This window comes from Lichenostomus cassidix, chromosome 1Aa (assembly GCF_008360975.1).
Source record: "Lichenostomus cassidix isolate B80296 chromosome 1Aa, HeHo_3.0, whole genome shotgun sequence".
Classification (NCBI taxonomy): domain Eukaryota; kingdom Metazoa; phylum Chordata; class Aves; order Passeriformes; family Meliphagidae; genus Lichenostomus; species Lichenostomus cassidix.
The window spans coordinates 38,078,256-38,102,437 of NC_139480.1; the positions used below are offsets into that span (position 1 = coordinate 38,078,256).

At 40.0% G+C, this 24,182-nt stretch overlaps 2 protein-coding genes and 1 long non-coding RNA gene across 3 annotated transcripts in view; 2 read left to right on the forward strand and 1 right to left on the reverse strand.

Annotated features, from left to right (window-relative positions):
• Positions 1-12,332, reverse strand: part of LOC146443489 (uncharacterized) — a 57,856-nt gene extending 45,524 nt beyond the window's left edge. The window contains exon 1 of the long non-coding RNA XR_014847866.1: positions 11,932-12,332. This is a non-coding gene — a long non-coding RNA (uncharacterized LOC146443489). The remainder of the gene's footprint in view (positions 1-11,931) is intronic.
• Positions 12,333-12,479: 147 nt separating this feature from the next.
• RPS16 (ribosomal protein S16) lies at positions 12,480-16,488 on the forward strand. Its single transcript, XM_085045706.1, has 6 exons — positions 12,480-12,615; positions 12,844-12,899; positions 13,612-13,713; positions 14,422-14,518; positions 16,110-16,157; positions 16,294-16,488. The coding sequence occupies exons 2-6, from the start codon at positions 12,852-12,854 to the stop codon at positions 16,437-16,439; spliced, it is 441 nt and encodes a 146-aa protein (XP_084901832.1). The 5' UTR covers positions 12,480-12,615; positions 12,844-12,851; the 3' UTR covers positions 16,440-16,488.
• A 5,001-nt stretch (positions 16,489-21,489) lies between these two features.
• Positions 21,490-24,182, forward strand: part of OTOGL (otogelin like) — an 87,340-nt gene continuing 84,647 nt past the window's right edge. The window contains exons 1-3 of the mRNA XM_085045719.1: positions 21,490-21,756; positions 22,732-22,771; positions 23,838-23,886. Of these exons, the coding sequence (XP_084901845.1) occupies positions 21,678-21,756; positions 22,732-22,771; positions 23,838-23,886 (168 nt within the window). The 5' untranslated portion in view covers positions 21,490-21,677. The remainder of the gene's footprint in view (positions 21,757-22,731; positions 22,772-23,837; positions 23,887-24,182) is intronic.

Consider the following 24,182-nt stretch of genomic DNA (forward strand, 5'->3'; position numbering starts at 1 on the left):
TGGGTATGGACTGCACAGGAAGGCATAAGTTTCAGTGTGATGGAATGAGTTACAAGCAAGGACCCTAATCCCCCCGTTCCCCTTTACAGGATGGAGGAGGGAGCCCCCAGTGTGCAAGCCAAGCTAGCATAGTCAGGGTTCTGTTAAGACTGCAAGATGGAGGGGAAACACAGCAGCTGGGGCTTCCGTCCACTCTCCTGGGGCAACAGAAATAACCTTCTGTGAACAAAGCACAGGAAAAGGAAGGGAAAAAAGCACATAAATGTCCATGACAATTTGCAAACGGAGGAATCTAAACTCTCATGGGGAGTGGAGTTCAGTGAAGGCGGCACTAGGTGAGGGCTCAGACCAGCTCTGCTTCTCATTGCCTGCTTGTCCCTTACCAGCTCCCTTTGGCCTTCCCACTGCTTTTCTCTCCACCCACCACTGGCAGGTTCCTGTTTCTTTTCAAGGCTCATGGTTGTGGGTGACGCCGGATGCACGTGCCTAAGGAGAGGACAGCAAACACTTTAGGGTGGTGGAGGCCTCTAGAGACAATTTCACAACAAAGAAATCCTTCAGTCATCTTAATGCCAGCAGCCATCTCAGTAAAAGTGGACTCGTGTTCAAGAAAGATGCCTGCTTACTTCCAGGTTAATAATTTTTTTAATTTAGCAAAGCAGTTTGCTGACGATATAAACTATTGGCTAGAGCAGTGCTGCTCAAACTGCCAGATGCAGCTACCAAAGGAGCCATGGAACAGTTCAAAAGGGCTGTAGCTCACAAAGGGTTAGTCAATTCACAATATTTTTATACTAAACTGTCAACAGTTCAAGGCAGCAAGTATTTCTATTGGTAAGTGGGTGTTGTGCAGTGCTTGCAGGATTTTCAGAAACAGATAAATCAAAAAGCAAACCATGCTTGCAAAACCAAAATAATATAAAATTGTGAAATGGACAACACCAGCCCCCAGCTCACAGCCCATGAGATGGTGCCCATTTGGTGAGGAACTGCCTGTGTTGGGGTCACCCTCAGCTCCTGACTCATCCCGCCTCGAGGAGCTGCCCCACTCCTCCTGCTCCCGGAAAAAGTCAGACTGAAAAGCATTGGTTTTGGGATCCTTGTAGAAGTTTGTTGCAATATTTTTTCAAGCATTATTTTTGAATTCATGACAATAATACACATCAGCTGATTTCTAGTTGTCCTTTAGTACAGATAAGTAGTGATAAATTTGAGATAGAGCAAACACACTTCAATGTAGCTTGTCCACTGTGTTTGAGGTGCAGGTCTTGCTTGGTGATGATGGGAAAGCTATGGAAACATTAGCATTCCCCCCATGGCAGCTGGCATTAATGCCAACCTGCTGTAATCCCACCCTCCATGTCACAAGGACACTCAAAGCTACACTGGGCTGCACACTAGCTGGCTTCATCCTCCCCATCTCCTGCCACCCACACACATTTAGACCAGCACTGAGTCTGTTCCAGGCTTGTCACAACCCTCTGACAAAGCAAGGAGAGGCAAAGGGATAAAGGGGAAGCAGAGAATTAGCACTGTGGGAAGAGATGGAAGGACTACATATGTGGAGTGGAAAAGGCTTGGACAGATCAGTGATTACACTTCTCAGTTGTGTTTGAGGCAGCCTTTGGTAACAAGAGCTCTATGGGACTCCAAACAGACGACAGAAGTTGCAAAGGTCACTTTAAATGAACTGATTTCAAATCTAAATCAGATTAGAACTAGAGGTCTGATCACTAGATGGTTATGCAACAGTCACATGTGAAATCATCAATTGGTCTTTACAGTGTAGCTCAAGTGAAACCCTATGCTCAGCCTTTCCTCTGGAGAGTTAATGCAGGAATAGCAGAAAGGAAATGCATTTAGAGATTAATTTTTCATTCTCAGAACATCCCATAAAGTGGTTATTTCTTTTGGAGGTTTGGAAAGAATAACTGCATACATACTTTAAAGCAGTGTTATAATGTTTGGACCAGGGCTACCTATTGAACTGTTGTCACATAATTACTTAGGGACATATGCCAAAAAAATTTAAAACCAAACTTGCAGACATTAACAGGAACATGGAGAATTTAGATAAAATGTGCATTTCAATCTCTAAGCAACAAGTTTGCACTGACACTGCTCTATATAAAGCACGATTTCTGTTGCTACGGTTTCCAAATGGCCTCATTGTGAGCAATCAATAAAGGCACTGAATTGAATTGTTAAATTAAAACTGCAAGCTCCCGATGCTGAAGGCAAGGACTCTGTACATGTCCAGTCACAACTATAGCTTAGTTTGTTTAAGTCTTTGTATTCAGAGGATTTGATCACTGCATAGAGGAAATTCATGCATGCACAGCCTGAGATCACAGAGATGGTCTCTTTTTCTTTTTGCACAAATGATGGTTTGACTTTTTGTGCTGTTGAAAGGCAAATATCTGTCAAGATCATAACATGCAACTAACTGCAGAATATTATGTTCAAAATGATAATTCACTGTATTACATTTTAGTATTTTATTAAAGCACTATTAATATTTTTTCTGTTAATAGAACTGTATGAATGACATTTTAAAAATTATTACAATACAGAAAATTCTAAGTTTTCTAAGATTTTAATGAAAAAGGTATAAATACTAAGTAAATTCAAATTGAATTTCAACAGATCTGAAACTGGATGCTGTCTATGGATAAAAAAATATTTACATAAGCTCCATACGAAGAGGCAAAAACTATATAATTACCATTAAACAGATTTTGGGATGATGTAAGATTGTGAAAAATTGTGTTTGTGGCTTACCTATTTAAATGCTGCTGAGCATGGAATGGAATTACATGGTAGAGATTATATGGGAACTTTCTTCCAAAATACTTTAACTCTTAAAATAAACAACTAGCCACTGAGTCCAGAATGCATAATAAACAGACTTGAAGAGCTTTTAACCCCAATCTTAAAAAAAAAAAAGGAAAGTGCTTCTATAAGAATAACAGTTCAGAGCATCTTTAAATCCAATGGAATGCATTCTTTAAGCTCCTAATACTCTGATGTATTTGTCCCAAGCACAGCACTGGTGTGTCTACGAGATACTCAACCTGTTTTCTTTCAAACCCCTCAAAAAAACGGAATTGGTAACACGGAAAGGTTTACTCCCCTTGATACAGACAGCAGACTAGATGGAAAATAGATATTTCAAAGACCTCCAGTGACAATGAAGAAAAGTCCTAATTACGAAAGGTAGAGGTACTTTAAAAAGCTTAATCTAATTAACTTTTAATTAGCTATAACTATCAATCTATGTCATTCTGCAAACAGAACTCAGGCTCCGAAGTTACTTAAAGGCAGAGGTTTTGTATTCCTTGGATATTTAGGCATCTAAATGTCATATATGTTTTAAATATTTTTGAAATCTGGCATTCGTTTTGCATCTAACCACTGATTTCTGTGTGGTATAAAATCACCAGAGTTTGTAAGAGATCAACCCCCAACCACCTGGTGACAACCTCCCTTCAGAGAGCAGTAAGGTCTCCCCTGAGTCTCCTCCAGTCTAAACAACCCCAGCTCCTTCAGCTGCTCCTCACAGGACTTCTGTTCCAGACCCTTCACCTGCTTTGCTGCCCTTCTTGGGACACACTCAGCACCTCAGTGTTTCTTGCCATGAGGGACTCAAAACAAAACACAGGATTGGAGATGCAATGATGATCACTGTGGGAGGATTATTGCTCATCATTGTGAGTAATACCTTTGATGCTACATGGTTAATACATGCATTTTTATTCCTCATGAAGAAAACATGCCAAACACAGGGATTCCCATGGATCCCAAAGCAGTATCTGACCTAAAGAAGTGAAACAACATCCAAGGTGCTTATTATGAAGGGTTGTGTACACAGCATACATATCTCACTCTGCATATCCACATCTGTGAGAGGTGTCTTGCTTTGGCATGGCATTATTATTTCTCCAGTGTTCATTCAATGCCTGTATTCAGCAACTAGAGGAAAATCCTACTCAATTTATTTCACAGTTTGAAATGCATATGGCTCTATGGCTCTCCTATTATTTAGGGGAACTATAATTTCTGTGTTGATGTACTTTTCTTTTTCAGCTCAGGTTTTTCTCATACTGAGATACTCTATTATTTCCTTGATTTTGATTAACATAAAATTAATTAAGCAATTTTGATTTAAAAAAAAAAACGTATTTCCCTTTTGTTGTAATTCACAGATGCAGTACTAGTGCCATCCTTTCTATGATAATTATTTTGGAAATAGTTTCCAGGAAAAATCACTTTCTAAAGTTTAGATTAGTCTGATGTTTTTGTTACCACCAAAATATTTTGTGTGCTCTGCTTTCTGAATCTCCATAGCTATATTGAGCAGTTATAATCCAGTATAAAACCAAAACCTGTACAAGGATATGCAGAAAATGGAATTTTCAGCAATGCTGAAATTTGCATGGAATGTAAACAGAAAGAGGGCTCAGAATGGATCTCTGTTGAAGAGGTGTTCAAAATTTTGGTGTGATTCTTCACGAGGAACAGATGCTAAAACTTCATGCATCTGTTATTTTAAAACTACAATGAGAAACTCAGCAAACCAATGTCTTTTGCTTCTTAATATGCTTGTTATATGTGTCACTATGCCATATCTGAGTTAAAGTTTTGGAAAATACTTTCCAGAAATACTATTTTTTTCCCTGAGATCAACAAGAAGCAATAGATAGCACCATGAGAAAATAAATAAATAAAACATGGGTTAAATGCTCCTGGGAAATTATGACATACAAAAACACTTAGAAAAAGTTCATATATTATTATATATTAGAGGTTATATATGATTAGCTGCTCCAGCTGCTGTACTGCTTGAGGCTACTGTCTGGGCAGTAGAGCTAGTATAAGGTTTTAAGCCTAAAATGTTGACTTTGCATTGAAATAATCTGTAATACACTTATTGATTGGCATTCTGTCAGAGAAGTGACTGCCATCAATAGGGCAACAGTTTCCTGGAGTGGCTGAAGCACAACTGAATGAGTGCAGATGATGATTCACAAAACAGGGCATTTCAAGGGATCTTGAGATTTCAAAAGGCTTTGATGAAGCAGCTTCTTAGAGAGAAGGAAAAGTTGGTATGCCTTTACTTTATACTTAAGACAAATGTACTTTCTGGGTTTGCAGTAAAACTGCAAAAAAAATTCCAAAGGACTAGAAGGTCAGTGTGATTATAATACTGGAACAGATAACCTCTAGTTGAAACCCATTAGTAACAGCCTGTAGTCTCCTACTTTCCTCCGTCATTGTTCAACTCCTGAATTACATTTTGTCTTCCTTGGACTCTAAATTGTTCTGAGCAAGGACTGTATATTCCTATGCAATTTTATGACATGTAACAAAGCTGCTCATAATCTTCACTCAAGCCTTTGGATGCTACTGGAGTAAAAAGAAGAAACCCCATGTATAAGAGCAATCCAGTGATGCAATTATCACAGAATAAGCTGAGTTGGAAGGATCTAAAATGATTGCTGAGTCTGACTCTTGGCCCTGCACAGGATCATCCCTCAGAGTCACACCATGTGCCCAAGAGTATTGTCCAACCTCTTCTTGAACTCTGTCAGGCTTGATGCTGTGACCACTTCCCTGGGGAGCCTGTTTCAGTGCCCAAACACCCTTTAGTGAAAAGAAATTTTCCAGCTCGAAGTCGCTGTTGAGCAGCTAGCAGAGTAATGAATGCATCAGTTCTCAGTGGCAAGAAGGAATGACCTTTATTGTTTTGATTTCATCACATATATAGAGTTCTCAAGTCACCCAGATTGGTCAGTCAGAAGCCTTCCCCTAGGCCTGATTGGCCAGGCCTGCACTGCCCAAGTTCTGGGACACTGTTCCAACAACATCCAAACTTTATTTATAAAACACAAGAAGAATTCTCGTGGGAAAAGCCTGTGCTAGCCACAGCCCATCATCATGGGACACATATATATTTCTTTTACTTTGTGTGTGAAACCTTCTCTAGAAGAACAAAGTACCTTACAAAATATAAACTTTGTCTTCATAAATAAAAGCATCTGGTTTGCTGTCTAACCATCTGGTTTGTCTAAAGTTTATAGTCTCCTGAGTGTTATTCACAGGCCCACATATGATCAAGCCTCCATAGACATTTTTATTTGGTAAAAGCTTTCCCACAGCCCTTCATTTTTTCTATCTGTTTTTGATCTTGTAAAAAAATGTCATTTTAATACATGTGTTGTAATACTGCATGTGTTTGTGTTTCTGTGAACTGTGCAGATCTCCTAGTGTGTAGATATTATGGGCTAGATTCTCTTGGGAACAGTGGAGGAAAGAACTACAGAAGAGTCTTTTGGAGATACAAGACTCTAGGACTTCTTCTCTGCTGTCCCCTAACAAAGGGCTAGGTGAGGGTGGGTAGATTACTTTAAAATCCATCAACTATTAACGTGTAAAAAGGCACTAAGAACTGTTTCAGCTTAAGAGCTACAGCTGGTAAGAGATAATAGCCACTTTGTCAACTCTACACCAGACAGGTACTCTGCTGGGTTTGACAATTCCCTGGTTCCTCACAGCATGCAGTGTCCAGAAAACCTAGCTGTGTTCAGCTCTGTGTGAATAAAATGTGTTATTATTTCCCCTTAATTCTACAAGCTGAACAGTCACCATGTTTCTGCTTGCTCTTTCTTTCACAAACACAAGATTTTCTATCCGGAGCCCTTACAAAGCCTTGCCAAAAGGGTTCACTCTCCTTTAGAGTTCAGCTGCTCCAGTTTCTGGAGAAAATATCTCAGTTCTCTGGTAGGTCAGTAAGTACACAGCAGTTCACGAGCTCTGATACTTCTGCCTAATCTGCTCCCTTACCACAGGCAATGGAAAATGTTTCACTTGAAACAACAAACATTCAAAATCAGAAATAGAAATTACCTCAGTAGATATTAATATAACTTCACAGAAGCCTATCTCTTTCTGCTCTACACCACAACTGATGTTTCAGCAAAGTAAGTGTGTGCATATTTAAGTCCTTTTCTGCAGTCAATAACAATAATTGCACCTTTTCATCTACTAGAAGTCAGCAACTTTCTGTATGTGTCACGTCAAAAGAGTGATTTAAAGAGAAATGTAGGCCTACGGATCATGGAGTGCAGTACTGTATTTGCAATCTGAACGTAACTAAGCCAATGAGGGCAAAAAGTCTGTATTTTAATTGTGAAATAGGTGTCTATTTCTATGGTCATTCTTCCCCATATTTCTTTAATATAAAGAAGTAGAAAGGATCCCAGTAGCCCTGCAGAAGCTAAGACCCAGGACTTCTCTTTCTGGAGAAGAGTTGAGAGAGGGCAGCTGGATCCCACTGGACCCTGCTGTGTTTAGTTTCTAAAAATGGGAACTAAACTGAGAAGCAGCCTCCAGGGGCAGCAAAATACAGCAGGAAGCTTGGAGATGCCGTTCTGTTCTAAAAAAATAAATTGTTTCATGTACGTGATTCTATTTACTTCTTTGCTTATTTGGGTAGCTTGGGGGTACTGGGCTGTTGCCAGGTCAGCTTCTTACAGCTTTGATTCCTGCTGACATACAAAAGTGTGAGTGTGTGAGCTCACGCACACATACTTAAGAGCAGCTTCTGTGAATGCAGAGGAGAAGAGTTTTAAGTAATTCTAATTTGCTGTCAATAGATTTCACTAGAGCCTTGTATGCTGCAAGAGAGACTGACCATATATTCCAAGTCTAAGTCCTAGACCATTAAATTTTAGCCTTTGATATACAGAAAGATTTTAAAATGAGCCATGACTTTCCAGCTGGAAAGTTATTATGTTAATTGATAATACAAACTTCCAGGCATTGTAAATAGGATGCATGTTGCAAATTTAAGTCACAACTTTTCTCAGATTTCAGCAACAAGTCAGGTAACAGAGCTGAAACATGAGCCTTAATCTTTGCCTGTATGTTCAGATACAAGATGAGCTTTGTCTTTCTTTTGTTTATTGTACTGAACAAGCTAGCCTATTCATTCACAATGAAAGTCAAGACAATCATTAATTGTGATTTTTCCCAAGTAGCAATGCTAAACCTAGCCCTGAGTAAACTATTGTATTGCTAATTATTTACATGCATTGAATTTCAGTAAGAATGAGGCTGTGTCAATTTCTACATTACAAATTGGCTCATGTTTTCAATCTCAATGTGACATTAACATTTTTAACCTGCAAATGGGAGTCAGTATTCACACCAACCAGGACAATCCATATCCTGTGTTCCAGAGGTTATACTATAGAGCTTCATTTAAGAAGGATAATTAAACCAAAGATTTTGCTTTAGATTTTAAATATATCTTTAGGAAAAAAGTATTTATTGCTATGAAAATCTTCTGTGATCCATATTTGTTTTCAGAACATATTTCCAAGAGCTGGGAAGATTTGTTTTCTGGCATGCATCAGACATTTTTCCAATGGCCACAGCATTCTTGCACTAATTGAGTTTAGAAAACTCTTCAGCTGCTGCCTGGATGAATATGATCTGTAAAAAGCAATCCTCACAAATAATGGGATCCATTAGTTAATTACACTTTATCATCAAGCATGCATCAGTTGCAAATGTAATATGAGAACTAAATTCTGGTGTCCCAGTCCTTTCAGATTGTAAGAGATGCCATTAAAAAGGCACGTCAGTATCTTCTTTCTTGAAATACTTCCATTTCTTAGTGAAGGAATCCACTAATTTTCAAAAGATACAAAACTGTACAACGCCAACATTGCCTTCTGAAGAGATAATTTTGCCGTCTGAAGTAAAGACTTCCGAGAATATGCTTTATCATGCATGAAATACACAAATCTGTTCCCTGGTTAAAATTATCTACTCTCCTAAAAAACCACAAAAAATCCTAAAAAGTGCAATTCAATCGCAAATCGGGACATTTCGGTAGAAGGCATAGATTTCTAAAGTGGGATTATGGACTGTGTAGAAGAATTCTTCTTTGTACATCTCCTGAATGCTCCTTTACTTATCCAATAATTTTATTTGCTATGACAATATATGTAGAAGTAACTGACTGTATTTTGAGGTAGCTCTTACCTTTCTATTGATGTTTCAGATAATATATGAAGCAGATAATCTCACTAATTCTCCCATTATTTTTCTACTGAGACCATTTTTTCTCCTTTTTCAACAGGAGAAAATTTAGAGTCACATTACAGCTGGCCTTGCTAATATATTGACCTTGATTCTTTGTTGCCTTACTCTCTTGGCAGCAACATAATTCCATGCTAAGTGGAAGCTAAAATGCCATTTTCTCTGAATGTTTACCTTCTGAACTTACATGTGAATTTGATTTGAAAGATGACATGATCCAAGTGGAGAATCAATATCATGATTTCACATGGAAGTCCAGTCACTTGCTGCTTTAAATTCCAAACTACAAAAAATCCCAGAAAAAAAACAAACCCCACAAGAACACATAAATCACAAAAATCTTCAGCAGATTTGATTCCTGTTTAGGAATGCCAATTAAACTGTGAGCATTCAAGTAACAATTAAGTATAAATATAAAATTAATGGGTTGCACTACGTCAGCCTGACAGTATTGGTGGTCAGTGGACTGACACACACCTTTTGTACTGTAGTTTTCCAAATGCTCTACTGGCAAATTTCCAAACAAACAGATTCAATGCTGCTCTCCTCAGCCCAACTCACTGACTCTGCATAGCTCACCTTTGTCCACCTCCTGCCATTCCCTTCCAGCCCTACTCCTGTGGGGCCATGTTATATACACAGGGCTTGTGCTCCTGTCACAAAGAGAAGAAACAACTGGAGACATTGTCAGAGACACTCCCTCACAGTGCTATAGCCTGCTGCCATACCCTCACTGCTTCCAGAAAACAGAGCAGCAGTGCATGTGGTTGGTCCATGGGAGATGAGTAGGTCAGAGCAGCACCTTACATCACAGCCTGCAATGAGATCAAAGCAGCTCCAGTGGAGATCAGGCAGTGAGACTCTCAATCCCTTAAAGCCTCACTAAATGCCCATCTAAAAGATTTAGTATTTGTAAGAGTCTTGTTAGTACAAAGATACAACACACATCATCTGTTAGTAGAATGCAAAATGACTGTGAAATCAAGTACTTACACTCCAGTAAAACCCAAATAGTTTTTCTTCTATTAGAAAAAATGTCCTATCTAGATGGGTACAAATCTGCCAGCTTTTTAATGAGATGTTCTTTCTGCTACAAGTGGTTTAACAGCAAACATGTCTTAGTTTCTCTGGGTCTGATTACTCTCTGTGTAAGTCCTCACACTGGTACAAAAATCAGGTTAAAAAGAAAGAAGGCCACCAAATGCCTTACATTCCACAGGTGAAATTATTTCACAAATAAAAAGGAAGTGAACATAAGAGTTTGTAGGTGGTGCTTGGAGATTCTTACCATGTATTCCTTTTGAAATCTGAGACACATTACCATTTTAAAGTACTCCATGCTCAGTAAGACTAAATAGAGATATTGTTAGTGCTGGGACTTTTTGTAAAAGTATAGTGTCTTACCTTGGGGTTTCTTTTCCATTCTGGTATCTTTTTCTTTTTTTTTTTTGCTTGTTTTGCATATGGTGATATTTATGTTCCAATTAACTCTTACAATGTTACAACCTACAACCTCTTAACTCTTATTCCTGTTTTTATGCTACGAAGCAAAGAGAACAAGCAGCACAAAGCCTTTATCTTCCAGGCAAGCCTATCACTATATGTTGGTTATTGTTTTCTTTTGGTAATAGAAGGTAGAAATACACATGTATGTAGGCATACCCCTGGTTTCCACATAGGCTCCTCCAGGATGATTGGTTTTAGTTCCAGGAAGAGCATGCAGCAGATGAACAACCAAATGAGGATGAATGTTAAAGAACCTAAGAAAGCACACTCCCAAAATGTAAGTTTTATACATTTGAAAAAAATCTGTCTAATGATATAGTTCATATTAAAACATAGGTCCCCAGTAGCAGACTTCAGATAATGCCCACATAGGAAATAGATTTAGATTTGCTTTCTTTTTCTGTAAAAGTTCCCTGGACACCCAACAAAACTGAATTACTAATGGCTCACCTTTGGGTTGGTCATAAGTCTTAGCTGAACCTTTTTGTCTAACTGGGTTAATTAGGTAATATGTTTTATCTTTTTCACCTAAATAAAGGTTTTATAATGTCTCAATATTTCAGCTCCTGAAGCTGCTTTCATTGCACAAGTTAAAGGTCTCTCTTATGCAGAGCCACCTATTTTCACCAAATACATAAAACCCAAATTGGTTTTGAAATTTTCACTCATCTGCAAAAACTAACTCAAACTGGCCAACAAGGGGGTGAGCATTCCCCTTCCTCCGATGACAGGGAAAGCCTGGATGATAAACATGTGTGACTGCATAAACACTGTTCCTTAGGAAACAGCCTTAAACAAAATAAATCACTTTTTGGATCACATGTTAAAGCTTTCTACAATTGAGGGTTTGAGATGTGCTAAATCTTACACATTCTGCACAGTCCTATTCACTTGAACAGAACTAATCACTCAAATTGCATAAAGCTAAGTGCTTGTTTAAATCCTCACATGACTGATGACTAATGTTCAGTATTTAAAATCCTGTCCAAAGACAAAGGAACTGATTGTTTCATTTGAGCACTCAACTTTCTAATCCATCATAGTAATTTAAATCTGTATCATTCAAAATATCTAAGAAGCTCAACCTCATTTCATCAACAGATTCTCCTTTTGTCCTTCTGGAAAATTTTGCATACTAAGTACTACAGCATTAGAAGTAAAATATTTTCAGTCTGAAAGTGACTTAAATTCCATATTTTATGACAGATATTAAACAAGAAAAAAACGCAGACAGAAGCTAAATTTGATTCAAGGGGTTCCCTGAATGCACTAAATCTGAAGACAACCGAGTTGATCTTAAACATAACAATCACTTACTATTCAAGCAGGTTTAAGGCATTGCCTGAATGTGTCGCAGTGCACAGTGCTAGAAGAGAATACAGGGCTTAATGCTTCATCTTCTCCAGTTTACCAAACTTTGAAATTACAAAAGCTATGTAGTTTGTATTGTTGCATCTCAAGCAGGTTCAAAGGGTGACTGCAAGCCTTTCAGGCATGGCATCATTTTGCTCTCTTTACAGCAGCAGCGTACCTAGGCTCTGCTCTGTGACTGGGACACCCAGCTAGGTACACCGTGGTGTCACCAGTGGGAAAAGCCTCTCGCAGGCAGTGCCCGCTGTCCCTCCGTGCCGGTAAGCGCCTGCAGCACTGTGACCCGTCACAGCCAGGAGCAGCCGCTCCGCTCCGGCCCGGTGAGTGTTTGCAGCACTGTACCCGTGTCAGAGCGGGAGCAGCCCCGGTGAGTGTTTGCAGCACTGTACCCGTGTCAGAGCGGGAGCAGCCCCGGCTCTCCGGCCCGGCGGCTCTGCCCAAGGTGCGGGGGGAACGACAGGCCTCTGGCGGTGCCTCGCGCTGCCGCAAAGCGCGCCAGGCGGAGCGAAGGCGGGCGCGCGCTCCGTCGCGCTGCCGGAAGTGAGGGCGTTGCGCTTTGCGGCCCGGCGCCCCTGATTCGAGGCGAGGAAGCCCCGTACGGCCTTTCCGCCGAGCCGCCGCCGAGGCCAGGTGAGTGTCGCGGCGCTCCGGCCGCCGCTCGCCCGCACCCTGCCCGCCCGCACCCTCCCCGCCCGCACCCTCCCCGCCCGCACCCTGCCCGCCCGCACCCCGCTCGCCCGCACCCTCCCCGCCCGCACCCTGCCCGCCCGCACCCCGCTCGCCCGCACCCCGCCCGCCCGCGCCCCTCCCGCCCGCGCCCCTCCCGCCCGCGCTGACGCCGCTCCCTCTCTTTTGCAGGAACAGCCATGCCGGCCAAGGGCCCCCTGCAGAGCGTCCAGGTCTTCGGGAGGAAGGTGAGGCGCGGGCATGGCGGCCTGCACCGCCTGCTCCTCGCTGCGGGCTGGGCCGCGCCTCTGGGCCGTTCGCGCTCGGCGTTTCTCGGCCGCAGCTCCTCGGCAGGGCCGTGTGGCGGGGCTGGGCCGCGGGAGGGTCGGCCGGCTGTGTCCGCTGGGCAGCCCACGTGTCGCGGTGCGTGGCTGGCGGAGCGCGCCTTGTGGCGGGGCGCTGCGGTACTGGGGTGAAGGGTTTGCTCCTCTGCAGAGTGGCTCTGCCTTGTCTCTCACCGGAGTCTTCGGGAGTGGCCGCCGCTGGCGCCCCGGTCCACAGCGGCCTGCCTTACCGTGGCTGGTATCCGAGGGCCACGTTGTGAGGTGGTGGGGGGGAAGGTGAAGTTTGCACTAATGAAATGCAGCGTCCCGAACAATTCACGGTACCGTGTGAGGAAATAAGCCAGGAAAATACGGTATTGTAGAAGGGATGGGTCTTTTCTCCGTATACAACTAAGTCTTGTAACTGAAAATCAAACACGGAAATTTTTATTAAGATTTTACCTTAACGCTGTGGGTATAGTATACCTGGAGGTATAAGGAGAGGTGCTGTTTTGTTTAGTGCCAAATGTTAGTCTTGGGCATAAGACTTGGACTGCTAGATTGTTTAAATTAAATTGAAGTTCCTGCTGCTTGTACTAAAATGAAACGCTGTATTAATGCACATTTGGAATTTTAGAAAACTGCAACGGCTGTTGCCCACTGCAAGAGAGGGAATGGCCTGATTAAAGTTAATGGAAGACCCCTGGAAATGATTGAGCCCAGAACTCTGCAGTATAAAGTAAGCATCCACCCAGTCTCTGCCCTGCTTCCCCTTTCTACATGTAATTGCTTGACACTAGAGACAAGTTGCTTGTCTTACCAAAGTACCAAATTTTTGGTTGTTAACTGATTACCTAAAATACAGATGCTGTTTTGAAAAGTCAGTAAACTGCACTTCTGTGATGGGGGATTTTGCTTAACAGGTTTCACTTAATGTGAAGTATTTTCTGCATTTCCTATGCACTTTGTAAACTGAAATGGGGGACTTAGTGTGCTCATTTTAAAAAGGCTGTTTAGAACTTTACACAATGCCTGCTGAACACTGCTGAGATAATCTAAAACTGCCTAGTAATCATACAGTATAATAAATAGTGAAGAAAACTACCTACAAATTACTTCAGTTCTTCAGTTTTAATGAACTTGACTGACTTTCTGTATGTAGTTACAGCATTCTAGTTAAACTATTCCCTTTCACTCAAATCCCATGTGCATGTACTTTGCTATTAAGATATTTGAAACTTAAATAAACCAAAGACTTAAGTAAATATATCTTATGTCAGCACTAGTAGATGTCAAAGAACTCTGCAAGAGGTGTGCTTGACCTGAGTATGTGCTTTTAAAATCAAGGCTCCATTTTTCAGAATATTCAATAACATCACAGTTGGTAAACCTACTACATGCTTCAATCCTGATTACAAATGAATTTTCTTTGTGTTTTGTTTACCAGCTGCTTGAACCTGTCCTCCTCCTGGGGAAGGAACGGTTTGCTGGTGTTGACATCAGAGTCCGTGTGAAGGGTGGTGGCCATGTAGCACAAATCTATGGTAGGCTTTTTGGTGGGATTTCTGGTGTGGGCTGGAATGGGTAAAGCCACTGTGATGAGTTGACACGGGCTGGATGCTGGGTGCCCACCAAGCTGCTATGTCACTCCTCTGCTTTTCTTGATGGGGAGGGGGAGAAAATAAGATGGAAGAACCTTGTGGGTCAAGATGAAGGCGTATTAATAAAGCAAAAGCAAAGGCTGTGCACTGAAGCAAAGGAAAACAAAAAGCTTCCATCAGCAGGCCTTGTTCAGCCACTTTCCGGGAACTGGCGCTGCAATACCTGTAGCAGTTGGTCTTCCTTTGCTTTTACTGCTGAGCAGACATCCTCTGGTATGGAATATCCCTGCTGGTTAGTTTGGATCAGCTGCCCTGGCTATGTTTCCTCCAAGATCTTGCCCACTGCCAGCCTAATGGTGACAGAGAAATGTTGTAGGCACAGCCTTGATGCTGTGCAAGCACTGCTCAGGTGGAGCTAGAACACAGAGTGGGAGCTGTCATGGGAAAAAACCCAATGCAGCTGCGTATTAAAGAGGCTTGAGTTCAGAATACTGACTTGCCAAACTGTGTTCTGTTTCTTTTCTCACTGTGCAAATGTAGTTTTTCATAAGGGTTTATTAATTACATTTTATATGCTAAGCTGTAACAGAGTAAGCTGAGTGAAGCAAAATGATCAAGTTTTGAGGAAACTACCTTTACATTGTACAGTGTGACAGGATAATTCAAATACAGCTAAGCACAAGGATTTTGGGAGGGGTTTAGCATTAGAAATTATATCCTTAGCTGTGTATTTGTTTCCATGTTCAGAAGCATCTTTCAGGTGATGAGCAAAGCTAGGCAGTTTTCCCCTTGCAAAGAAGTCTAGGAATATGTTTGCATTAGCTGTTAATAAGAGTTCATTTTTACAAAAGATAGATTTGTTCTGCTCTTAACTTGAATGTAGTTAGTGAAGTGGAGCTGAGGCTGTGTAAAAAGCAGAGGCAAATTTCAGGCTCAAACTTGATAGCATTTGTTTTTCAGAACATTTATATTTTCATCAAAATCCTGATGTTTTGATAGATACCAGTGTAACAACGTCATGACAGTTACTCCCATTCTCCTGGTTTGAGTTCTGATTACTGTGTTATTGTGCTAGTTTTTTGGTATTGCCATGTTCTAGCACACAAACGATCCTGTTGACCCTTTTGGCTCTTACTTTTTCAACACACTGATCAAACTTACCTTTGTTGAAAAGGATAGACACTTCAGAGTGTTTCTCTGTGTTTCTAAGGCTTTTGAAAGTTGACTGCTTGTAGATAGAAGATGAACCTCCATTAGTACTCAGGAGAGAAGGTGATCAGACATCCCTTGTGCAATTTCTTGGCTAGCTGCCAGCTGTCAAATCAACAGATGAACTTTGGGTGGCCTCTTGGCACAGATTTCTTAAAATTTGCCCAAGTAAAGGTCACGTGGAGTATGTGGGAGGGGATATTAAGGAGAGAAAGGACAATTTGGCAGCAAGCAAAATAGCACATTTCTCAGATAATTGGCACTTCGTGTTTAAATTTTAAATAGATCTGCAATCCTTACTGATCTTTTATGTTTTTTTTAACAGCTATCCGTCAAGCTATTTCCAAAGCTTTGGTGGCTTACTATCAAAAATGTAAGTAATTTTGGTTGTTGTATTAGATATAAGTGGAAATACGGCTTTTGGTTGTTTTAGTGCAAAAAGTAATGTGGATTTGTTCCGTGTGAAACTGCTTAAACTAAAGAGTTGTTTTTTTTTTTTTTTTAAACAGATGTTGATGAAGCTTCCAAGAAAGAGATCAAGGATATTCTGATCCAGTATGATAGGACTCTGCTTGTTGCAGATCCTCGCCGTTGCGAATCTAAGAAATTCGGAGGACCGGGTGCACGTGCACGCTACCAGAAGTCTTACCGTTAAAATTGGTCTGTAGTCATGTGACAGTCAATAAATGGAATTTGGTAATTTTCATGTTTCTAAATTGCCTTTTCTTGGGTGGGTAAAGGGATTTTTTCACTGTATGTTAAGATTGGTACACAAAGGGGTTTGTATTACAGAAAAATTAAAAGGGCTGATGGCAGTTCTTTTTTATCCTTTCATAATTTTTGTGGGTAGGTAGGGTCTTTGGAATAAAAGCTTTCTCCTATTGAGGAATGTGTGGCTATCCAAACATAAAGGCTCACATCCTGGATTTTGTGTGTACATGCACCAAACAGTGCACTGGTTCATGAAAGATTGCAGTCTTAACCCTTCTAGTAGTTAACAGTCAAAGCCAAAGTAATTACGAGGGCAGGGGAGGGAGGTGTATTGAGCTTTTGCATTACCAGATAATGTAGAGACAGAGTCCTGCATTAGTATTTTGAAATGCAGGTAACTTAAAATACTCAAAAATGGTATTTTGTAAAAATAAATCAAGGATTTAGTGTTTTAGGATTAGGTCTAAGTGATATATTCTTCAACCACATGTTCATACAGTATAAGCACAGAGGAGTAACTGCTTCTGTGAGGAGCTGGGTGAGGCAATTTGAAGGCCTTGGAAGAAGAAGGGGGAAGGAAAAAGTTGTAACTTTCAAAAATTTAGCTAGAGGATGTGTGTATTAAATGCTGGAGAAGTTTCAGTTCTTATCTCTTGACCCAGGGGCAAAATGTAAATTCTGCAGAAATGTGGGATGGATCAACAACAGTGTTAAAAACACTAATTCTGTCCTTTGGAAGAGTTGTAAGTAACGGAGTAACGCCTTGGATACACGCTGACTCAACAGGTGTGAGCACAGCCCTGGTCTGTTGTTTCCGATGTAAGCCACTTTGGAGTGGAACTGGCAGAAACACTGGAGAAAAAGACCCTGAGAGCCCAGCTACTGCTGTATTGCTCTCCAAGTCTGGTATTTTAATGTCTCATGCTTGTATACCAGTACTGGAACTGTCATAGAAGCACATTGGTACTTGAGATATTTGTTGCGCTTTCTATTAGCATGGTATTATATGCTTAATGGGTGGCTTTTATTCAGTGTACTTGGTGAACACATTAAACCAGCTTCCTTTGTGAGATGGGGAATTGGAACGAATAGTAAAATTCCACCCTTTTGCTCTAGTTTAATAAAAAGGTGCTTACAGCTTTTTATTAATGTTAAGCATTTGTCATGATGTCTCCTTTCTCAGTAGAAGAGTATTAAAGGTATACTCACAGTTACTCAGTAGTTAAACATGTAGCAAACAAATTCCTTCTAAAAAAGGAACTGCATCCATCTCCCCATTTTAGCTGTCAGTTTCTGCCACAACAGAACTGCATTCCATGATTTGAATAGAAGTTGAAAACTTTTATTCAAACCCCTCGTTCTCCCATTGAAGCAAAAGGAACTGTTGTATGGTCTATCACCAATTTACATAGCAGGATTTTTTTGGTTTTAAGCTAAGCAAATAGGAAACGCATCCCAGACTGCTATCTTTGGCAAGATGCATGGTCTGCTTTCCTCAGTCCCCCTTTCCTGCACTCTAAGCTCTTGGGCTGCTGAAAACTACAATGTTCAGTCTCCTATCCTGGCTTTCCGAGGAAAAGATGCTATGCAGAGCTACCTTTTGAGTTTGTTTGCTTGAAGTCCGATGAGTTTTGTGAAAACTTGTATCTTGATGTTAATTAGCTTCAGCTGAGGGAAAAGAAAGCCTTTTAGTAGTTTGGCTCGACCGAAAAGCAGTGGCTCACTCATTGCTTAGGAAATGCATCCTGGCCTGCCAGTTGGCACATTCATACCCTATGCTGTGGCTTGTTCAAAACTGATTCTTGCCTAGCTGTTAGATCAGTGGGATGGAGGGGAAAAGAGATGATGCAAAGTTGCAGTGGTGTGAAACTTCAGGAGGCAGGGGGATTTGCAAGACCTGCTGGCAGTAACCTTAGGGGTGGATTTCACAGTTACGAGGAAGCCTGATGGATCTGTTTTGCTGCTCAGAACAGCTTGTAACAATTGGGGATTATTGTTTTGCTGTTCTTTTGTGGAATGGCTGAAAATAAAACTTGCATTGCTACTAATATATCCAGAGATGATATCTGCATGTCATTTCTTCAACCAGCAGACTCTTAATGTAATAAAAATGCTTTCTGAACTGAACTCTGATCCTATAAAAATGCCCCATCAATCCTGTGGAGTGATGTCCTTCCCACATGCTTTCTAAATGAGAATTGTTCGTAGAATTGGGCTGCTGTCTGCCTGGATGGTTAAAAATTTTTATTCTGTGAGGTTGCTTACTGATCACCCACTAGAGGGCTTAACTTCATTAGGGAACTGTAACCCCTGTAAAATTTGAAGGCGTTTGTAAAAATGTCTCCTCGTGTCCTGATTCTGCAGGGATGGTAATCAAGTGTTTGTCATTGAGCATCCACTCTGCCCAGAGACACACATCCACAGAGAAATAATAAGAGTTTGATCTTCAAACCATTAGGAAGGTTCTTGAGAAGCTCTGGAGATGGTTCTCAGAAAAGAAGAAATGTCCTTAACCTTGTATCACCCAGCTCTTTCCTTACTTTCACCAATGCTAATCCTTAGGATGATCATCTGTGCACAACAAAATGTGGCCTCACTTGAATTCTTCATTGAAAATACCGTGTTTTGTTAACGACAGTGGACCCAGTTCCAGACCAGGGCAAGCTTGTGCACATGGCACGGGAAAGCAGTTACTTCCTCATCCATTGTTTATAATCCTGGTAAATTTTAACCTGTATATAAATTTAAGTCCTCTCAAACATGATGTTGGAAAATGTGGAGAAAATAAATTTTGAATACAATATGCAACTATATTAACATTGAAATGTTTGAATTTTATTTTTGAAGAAAAATCTGCAACTTTAAAATGTAACACTGGCATTTTTAAAGTGTGGACAAGTGTGTTCTGTATTGTGCTCGTTTTCTTACAAAAGCAATTATTTTCTCTTGTTTTTTTTCTGTTCAAATTTTTCAGAAGTGCCAGTCTGGGAGTATTCTAATACTTGTGTAGATAATGTGTGTTGCTGCCTTGATATAATTTGATTCGATTTTTTTAATCTCTTTTTTAATATAGTCCTCTGAGTTACAAGTCAGGGTACTTGGCTGAATAATTCTTTTTCTTTAGCTGACATCCTTAATGCACTAGGGACTGTGCTGTTTGCTACCTTGCCTTGGGCAGAGATGTCTAAACTTTATGAAGCCTATTGCTTGAATTCTTACAAAGTTCCTTTGCAGCTAATAAGGCTCAGCCTATTTTTAAATATTAGAAGTTAAACAACTGTGAAATACAACATATACCAACTCTGCTGTAGAAAAATTTTTAAAAAACCAAACAAAACTCACAAAAAAGCCATTTTGGATAGTTTCTGTTAAACAAAAAGAATTAATTTCTATTAATTTTATATTAATTTATTTGTGAAATTGCATATGAAGCATGGTGAGAACTACAGTCTTAAGGAAGGGAGGAATCCCAGGTGAGATTTCTCAGAGGAGCTTGGAACAGTTTCTAAAGCAGACTTAGCTTGACAGTAAGATAACACAGAGACTGGTGATGGAATTTGGAAGATGTAATGCTTGGTTTCATCTCGAGAGCAGCCTTGGGAGTAGGTTTATGGTGAATCTATATGTCCTATAAGTTCTCACATAAGAGTTAAAAGTCTGTGAGTGACTGTATAAATGTGTCCATATGGCCTAGGAACTCACTTCTTTTGCTTCTGTTTGCGGTGTGGAGTGGTTTCAGACCACATGCAGAAGATGCAACTGAGCTGAGAGATGCAGTCCAGTTGCAGACAAGCAGCCAGTCCATGGGACCAGCCTATGGCTCGTCAAAAGTAAAAACAAAGCAAAAAAACCTCTTGAAATGCAATTATGGGAATGTCAGCTTCTCAGATCCAACAGTAATAAAAATAGTTCTTAAGAAATATTCCACAGAGTGCAGTGTTATGTATCAGTTTGAAACAAGTACCTTTGTGCCATCAGTGATCCCAAACCTTCACCAGTACTGTTGGCTGCTGCGTGGACCAGGGTTTTGTCCTTGTCTGTGTTTAGAGAGGCTGAGTTTTTATTTGCCTTCTCTTGTCCATCTGGGGAGCAGGAAAGAGAAAAGGCTAGAAGAAAGGATGGGGGAACTTTTTATCTAAGAGAGGCCATCAACTTCTAAATTTTATTTGGGTCCAAACCCACTTTCTGTAGCATGCTCAAGACGGTCTCACAAAGCACCTCCTAGGAAGAATGGAGGACTAGGCAAAAGATATGCTTTGCACTATAAAATGAGCAACAACAATTTCAAGCAGCATTGTATATATCTTTAAAGCTGGGCTTTTTAATGATTCTGTTTACATCATGGTATAGATGGCAAGAGTATTTTATTTTAAAATATGATAATTTTTAATTTTGGTAAAATTATATTTTTATATTTTGATGAAAATAAGAAATGAAACTCTTTGGCCCTGTTGACTTCTTTCTCCTTTTTCCTAATATGAAATTTTCGTAACATTATTTTTTAAAACCAAAATATAATTATCTGAGAAACCTTCTTTTGCACTATAAGCAAACTATACCCAGAAATACATCCACAGTATTCTTAAAAATCCGGATGCATTATTTAATGGAAGTTCATATCTCTCCTTTTAGGACAGAGATAAATCATTAATATGTTAATCTCTAAAACCATCTGGTTATAGTTTATGCAGTGGTATTATTTCAAGGTCTTGCAACAATATTTTGCCATACTAAGGAATAGAGAACAGCACTCAGCTTAAGCCTCAAAGCACACAAAGGTGTGTGCCGACTGAAGGATCTCTCAAACCACTACGACATGGCAACATTTCTGTCATTGTCTGCTACGTTATAAAGGGCCGATTCAATTCAACAGGGGAGTAATACTCGCAGGTCTGGTGGAAGTGTAACTAATACAGACTGTGCTGAGGAGCTACCATGCATTGCTAATGAGAGACATGCAGCCAGGAAGTTGTACGCAACACTCGCTGAACTCCTGAAGCTGCATGTAGCGACCAAGATTGAAGTCTCCTTTTCCTTTTTTGCATTGCATTATTTTAAATAATGAGTCCAATTATCTAACTTCTAAAGGATTTAAACACACTGTAGAAATACATAGTTTTAAGATGCCATATCATCAAAGCCATTAATTTGTACAAGTTCCCTTATTCTAATTTACACTGAAATGAACATTGTAGGAAAGCTCAGTTTAATGATACCATGGAGTATATTCTTGCTTCATTCACTGCTGTCCTCTTTGCAAGGTAAGAATTTAATTCAATTTTTTGTAGTAATATTAATTTTTACAAAGATTTTTCTAAATATTTTAATATTATAGCTCCTTATTTTTCTATTGTATTTTTTGACCTCGCTGAAATTTGTAAATGCAAATTAAACAAGTATATATCACCATTCTCTCTCACAGGTGAAGAAATTAGAATGTAACTTCTTTTTAAGATCTGTTTTTTTATGTCTGAATTTGTTACAAAACAATTATTTATGAACAAAATCTAATTTCCGTGACATTCTTGCTATTATGGTCAGATGAGTAAGCATTTAATGATTTTCAGTGAAGTATGATTTTGTTAAATAGACTGCACCTGCAGTTTTCTTAAACATTTTTCGACTGCTAGAGTAAATAATTGCTCTTTTAGTTACAGAAATTATCTTATTTTCTATGTAATGCAACTATCTTATAGATAGTTTCCTTGCAACAATTATAAGGATTTCTAATGTAATATAAGAAATTGGTTTGTGCTTTTGTTTGTTTATATTTTTGCTTGTTTTAAGCATGGACTCATTTAAAATTATTTACAATTGAGTCTTACAAGTAACAGTCAAAAAATTATTATAACCCTGGAAGTTTGATTCTGGAAAGCTCTGAGCGCCTGTTCTATTTTACCTGTTTACCTGTTCTATTTTTTTGTTCTGAGCCTCTGAAGAACTATGAAATCTTTTTCACTTCTTCATGGTAGCATGTACCATGAAGCATGTACCATGAACTACAACCATGAAAACATGCAGGTGAAGAGTGCACGAGAGAATCAAATTTTTAGGAAGGAGAGAATGTAGTGCTACATTCCTTGGAAACAGAAAAGTTTGTGCAAAGTTGCCCTGGAAAACTCAGAATTATTCAATCCCAAAATTCAATAGTGTTGTTTTAAACTTGACATTGCTTGCCAAGGGCAGAGTGAAGCTGCAGCAAAAAATGTTAAACTTCATGATTTTTTAACCTACAGGATCTTACTGCAAGCTTTCTCTTTTGAGAAGAACTTTGAGGTAAGTTTTTATTCCTTATTTCTCAAGTCCTACAAATAGAACAAGAATGAGCAAATGCAATGCAGTGCAAGTTAGAAAGTAAAATATAGGCTTGAATGTAACATGTAAAATGTCATCTACATGTAGGTTGGATGTTTACAATGTTCAGAATGTTTACAACTCTTTTTCAAGTATTTACATAACGGGCATGGGTCCTCTCTTTGAAAAATGGAGGTCCTCATGAAAGAGGATACTTCTATGGTCTCGAGAAAGCTTAGAGGAATAATGGAATGAAAACACCATGAGATCATGATTTCATTACTGGAAAAATACATTAAATGAATATCCATCTACCATTTTAACTGCATGATAAAATCCTAGCTGCTATTTGAAGCACAGAGAAGTAAGTGCTATACAGCCTTAAAATAAACATTTTCAATACAAATTTTCACATAGAAGCTGAAATCCAAACAAAACCCAAACTAGGCAATGTTCCTGATCCCATTGAATTAAATGGGAGCTATGCCATCAATTTCAATGGAAGCATCAAGTTGGACGTAGCTTTGTATGTCTAATGCATTCTAATACATCTAGGGAACACACATGCAAGTCAAATGATATCCCATCATGAAGTGTTGATAGATCTAAGTGTGTTTTATAGTTTGATGCCCTTGTTTCTAAATCATAAAGTCGGCTCCAGCTGGAGAGTCATTTCTTGCTATCAAGAGTATCATCAGAGTATATTCAAGCAACACTCTGGGGAACTTGTAGCCACTTGTAGCACGAAGTAAATATGAAGCTGCTTTACAATTTTGTATCCTGTTGTGTAAGTCTGTATTGCCTAGTCACATCTCCCAAAAGCTCCAGGTACCTCCCTGTCCAAGCAGAGATTGGAGTGCCGCCCAATGCTGTAAAATGAGACAATGACCAAAAAAAAAAAAAAATCACCTTTTTAAATGTTAACCCAAGAAAGACCTCTTTGACAAAGTGATGGTAATCAGAGAGAAACACATCTCTCTGGGGACTTGCTTATTCAGGTTGCTCCAGGGACCTTTGATAATACAAGATCCTTTTTGTTTTCCGCCAGAAATGAGTTTAATGCAACTCGACAGAGAAGAGATCTTGTAACAGCCGAGGTAGGTTATACCTACAAAAGCAGAGGGAGGGGAAACCCTCCTCCCTTTCTGCTCTGGGCCTTTGCCATCCTTACAAATGAGTCTTTGTGGGGAGAAGGGCTGCGGTAACAGGAGGACAGTGAGGAGGAGCAGCTACTCCCCACCTGCTCACCCCGCCCGAGCCGTGGCCTCATGCCTTCATTCTCCCTCAGCAAAGCGCCCAGTGGGCAGCCTACCCTCCCGAGCTGACTGACGCACACCATGGGAAACAAACCCGGAACATCTCTGTCTTTTGTGAGGGTGAACAGAACGCCCTG

Bases quoted from the DNA above. Each gene is read 5' to 3' on its own strand.
- RPS16 (XM_085045706.1), top strand. From the start codon at position 12,852: ATGCCGGCCAAGGGCCCCCTGCAGAGCGTCCAGGTCTTCGGGAGGAAG. The intron at 14,519-16,109 runs GTAGGCTTTTTG...TTTTTTTAACAG, and splicing joins CCATGTAGCACAAATCTATG to CTATCCGTCAAGCTATTTCC. The intron at 16,158-16,293 runs GTAAGTAATTTT...TTTTTTAAACAG, and splicing joins GGTGGCTTACTATCAAAAAT to ATGTTGATGAAGCTTCCAAG.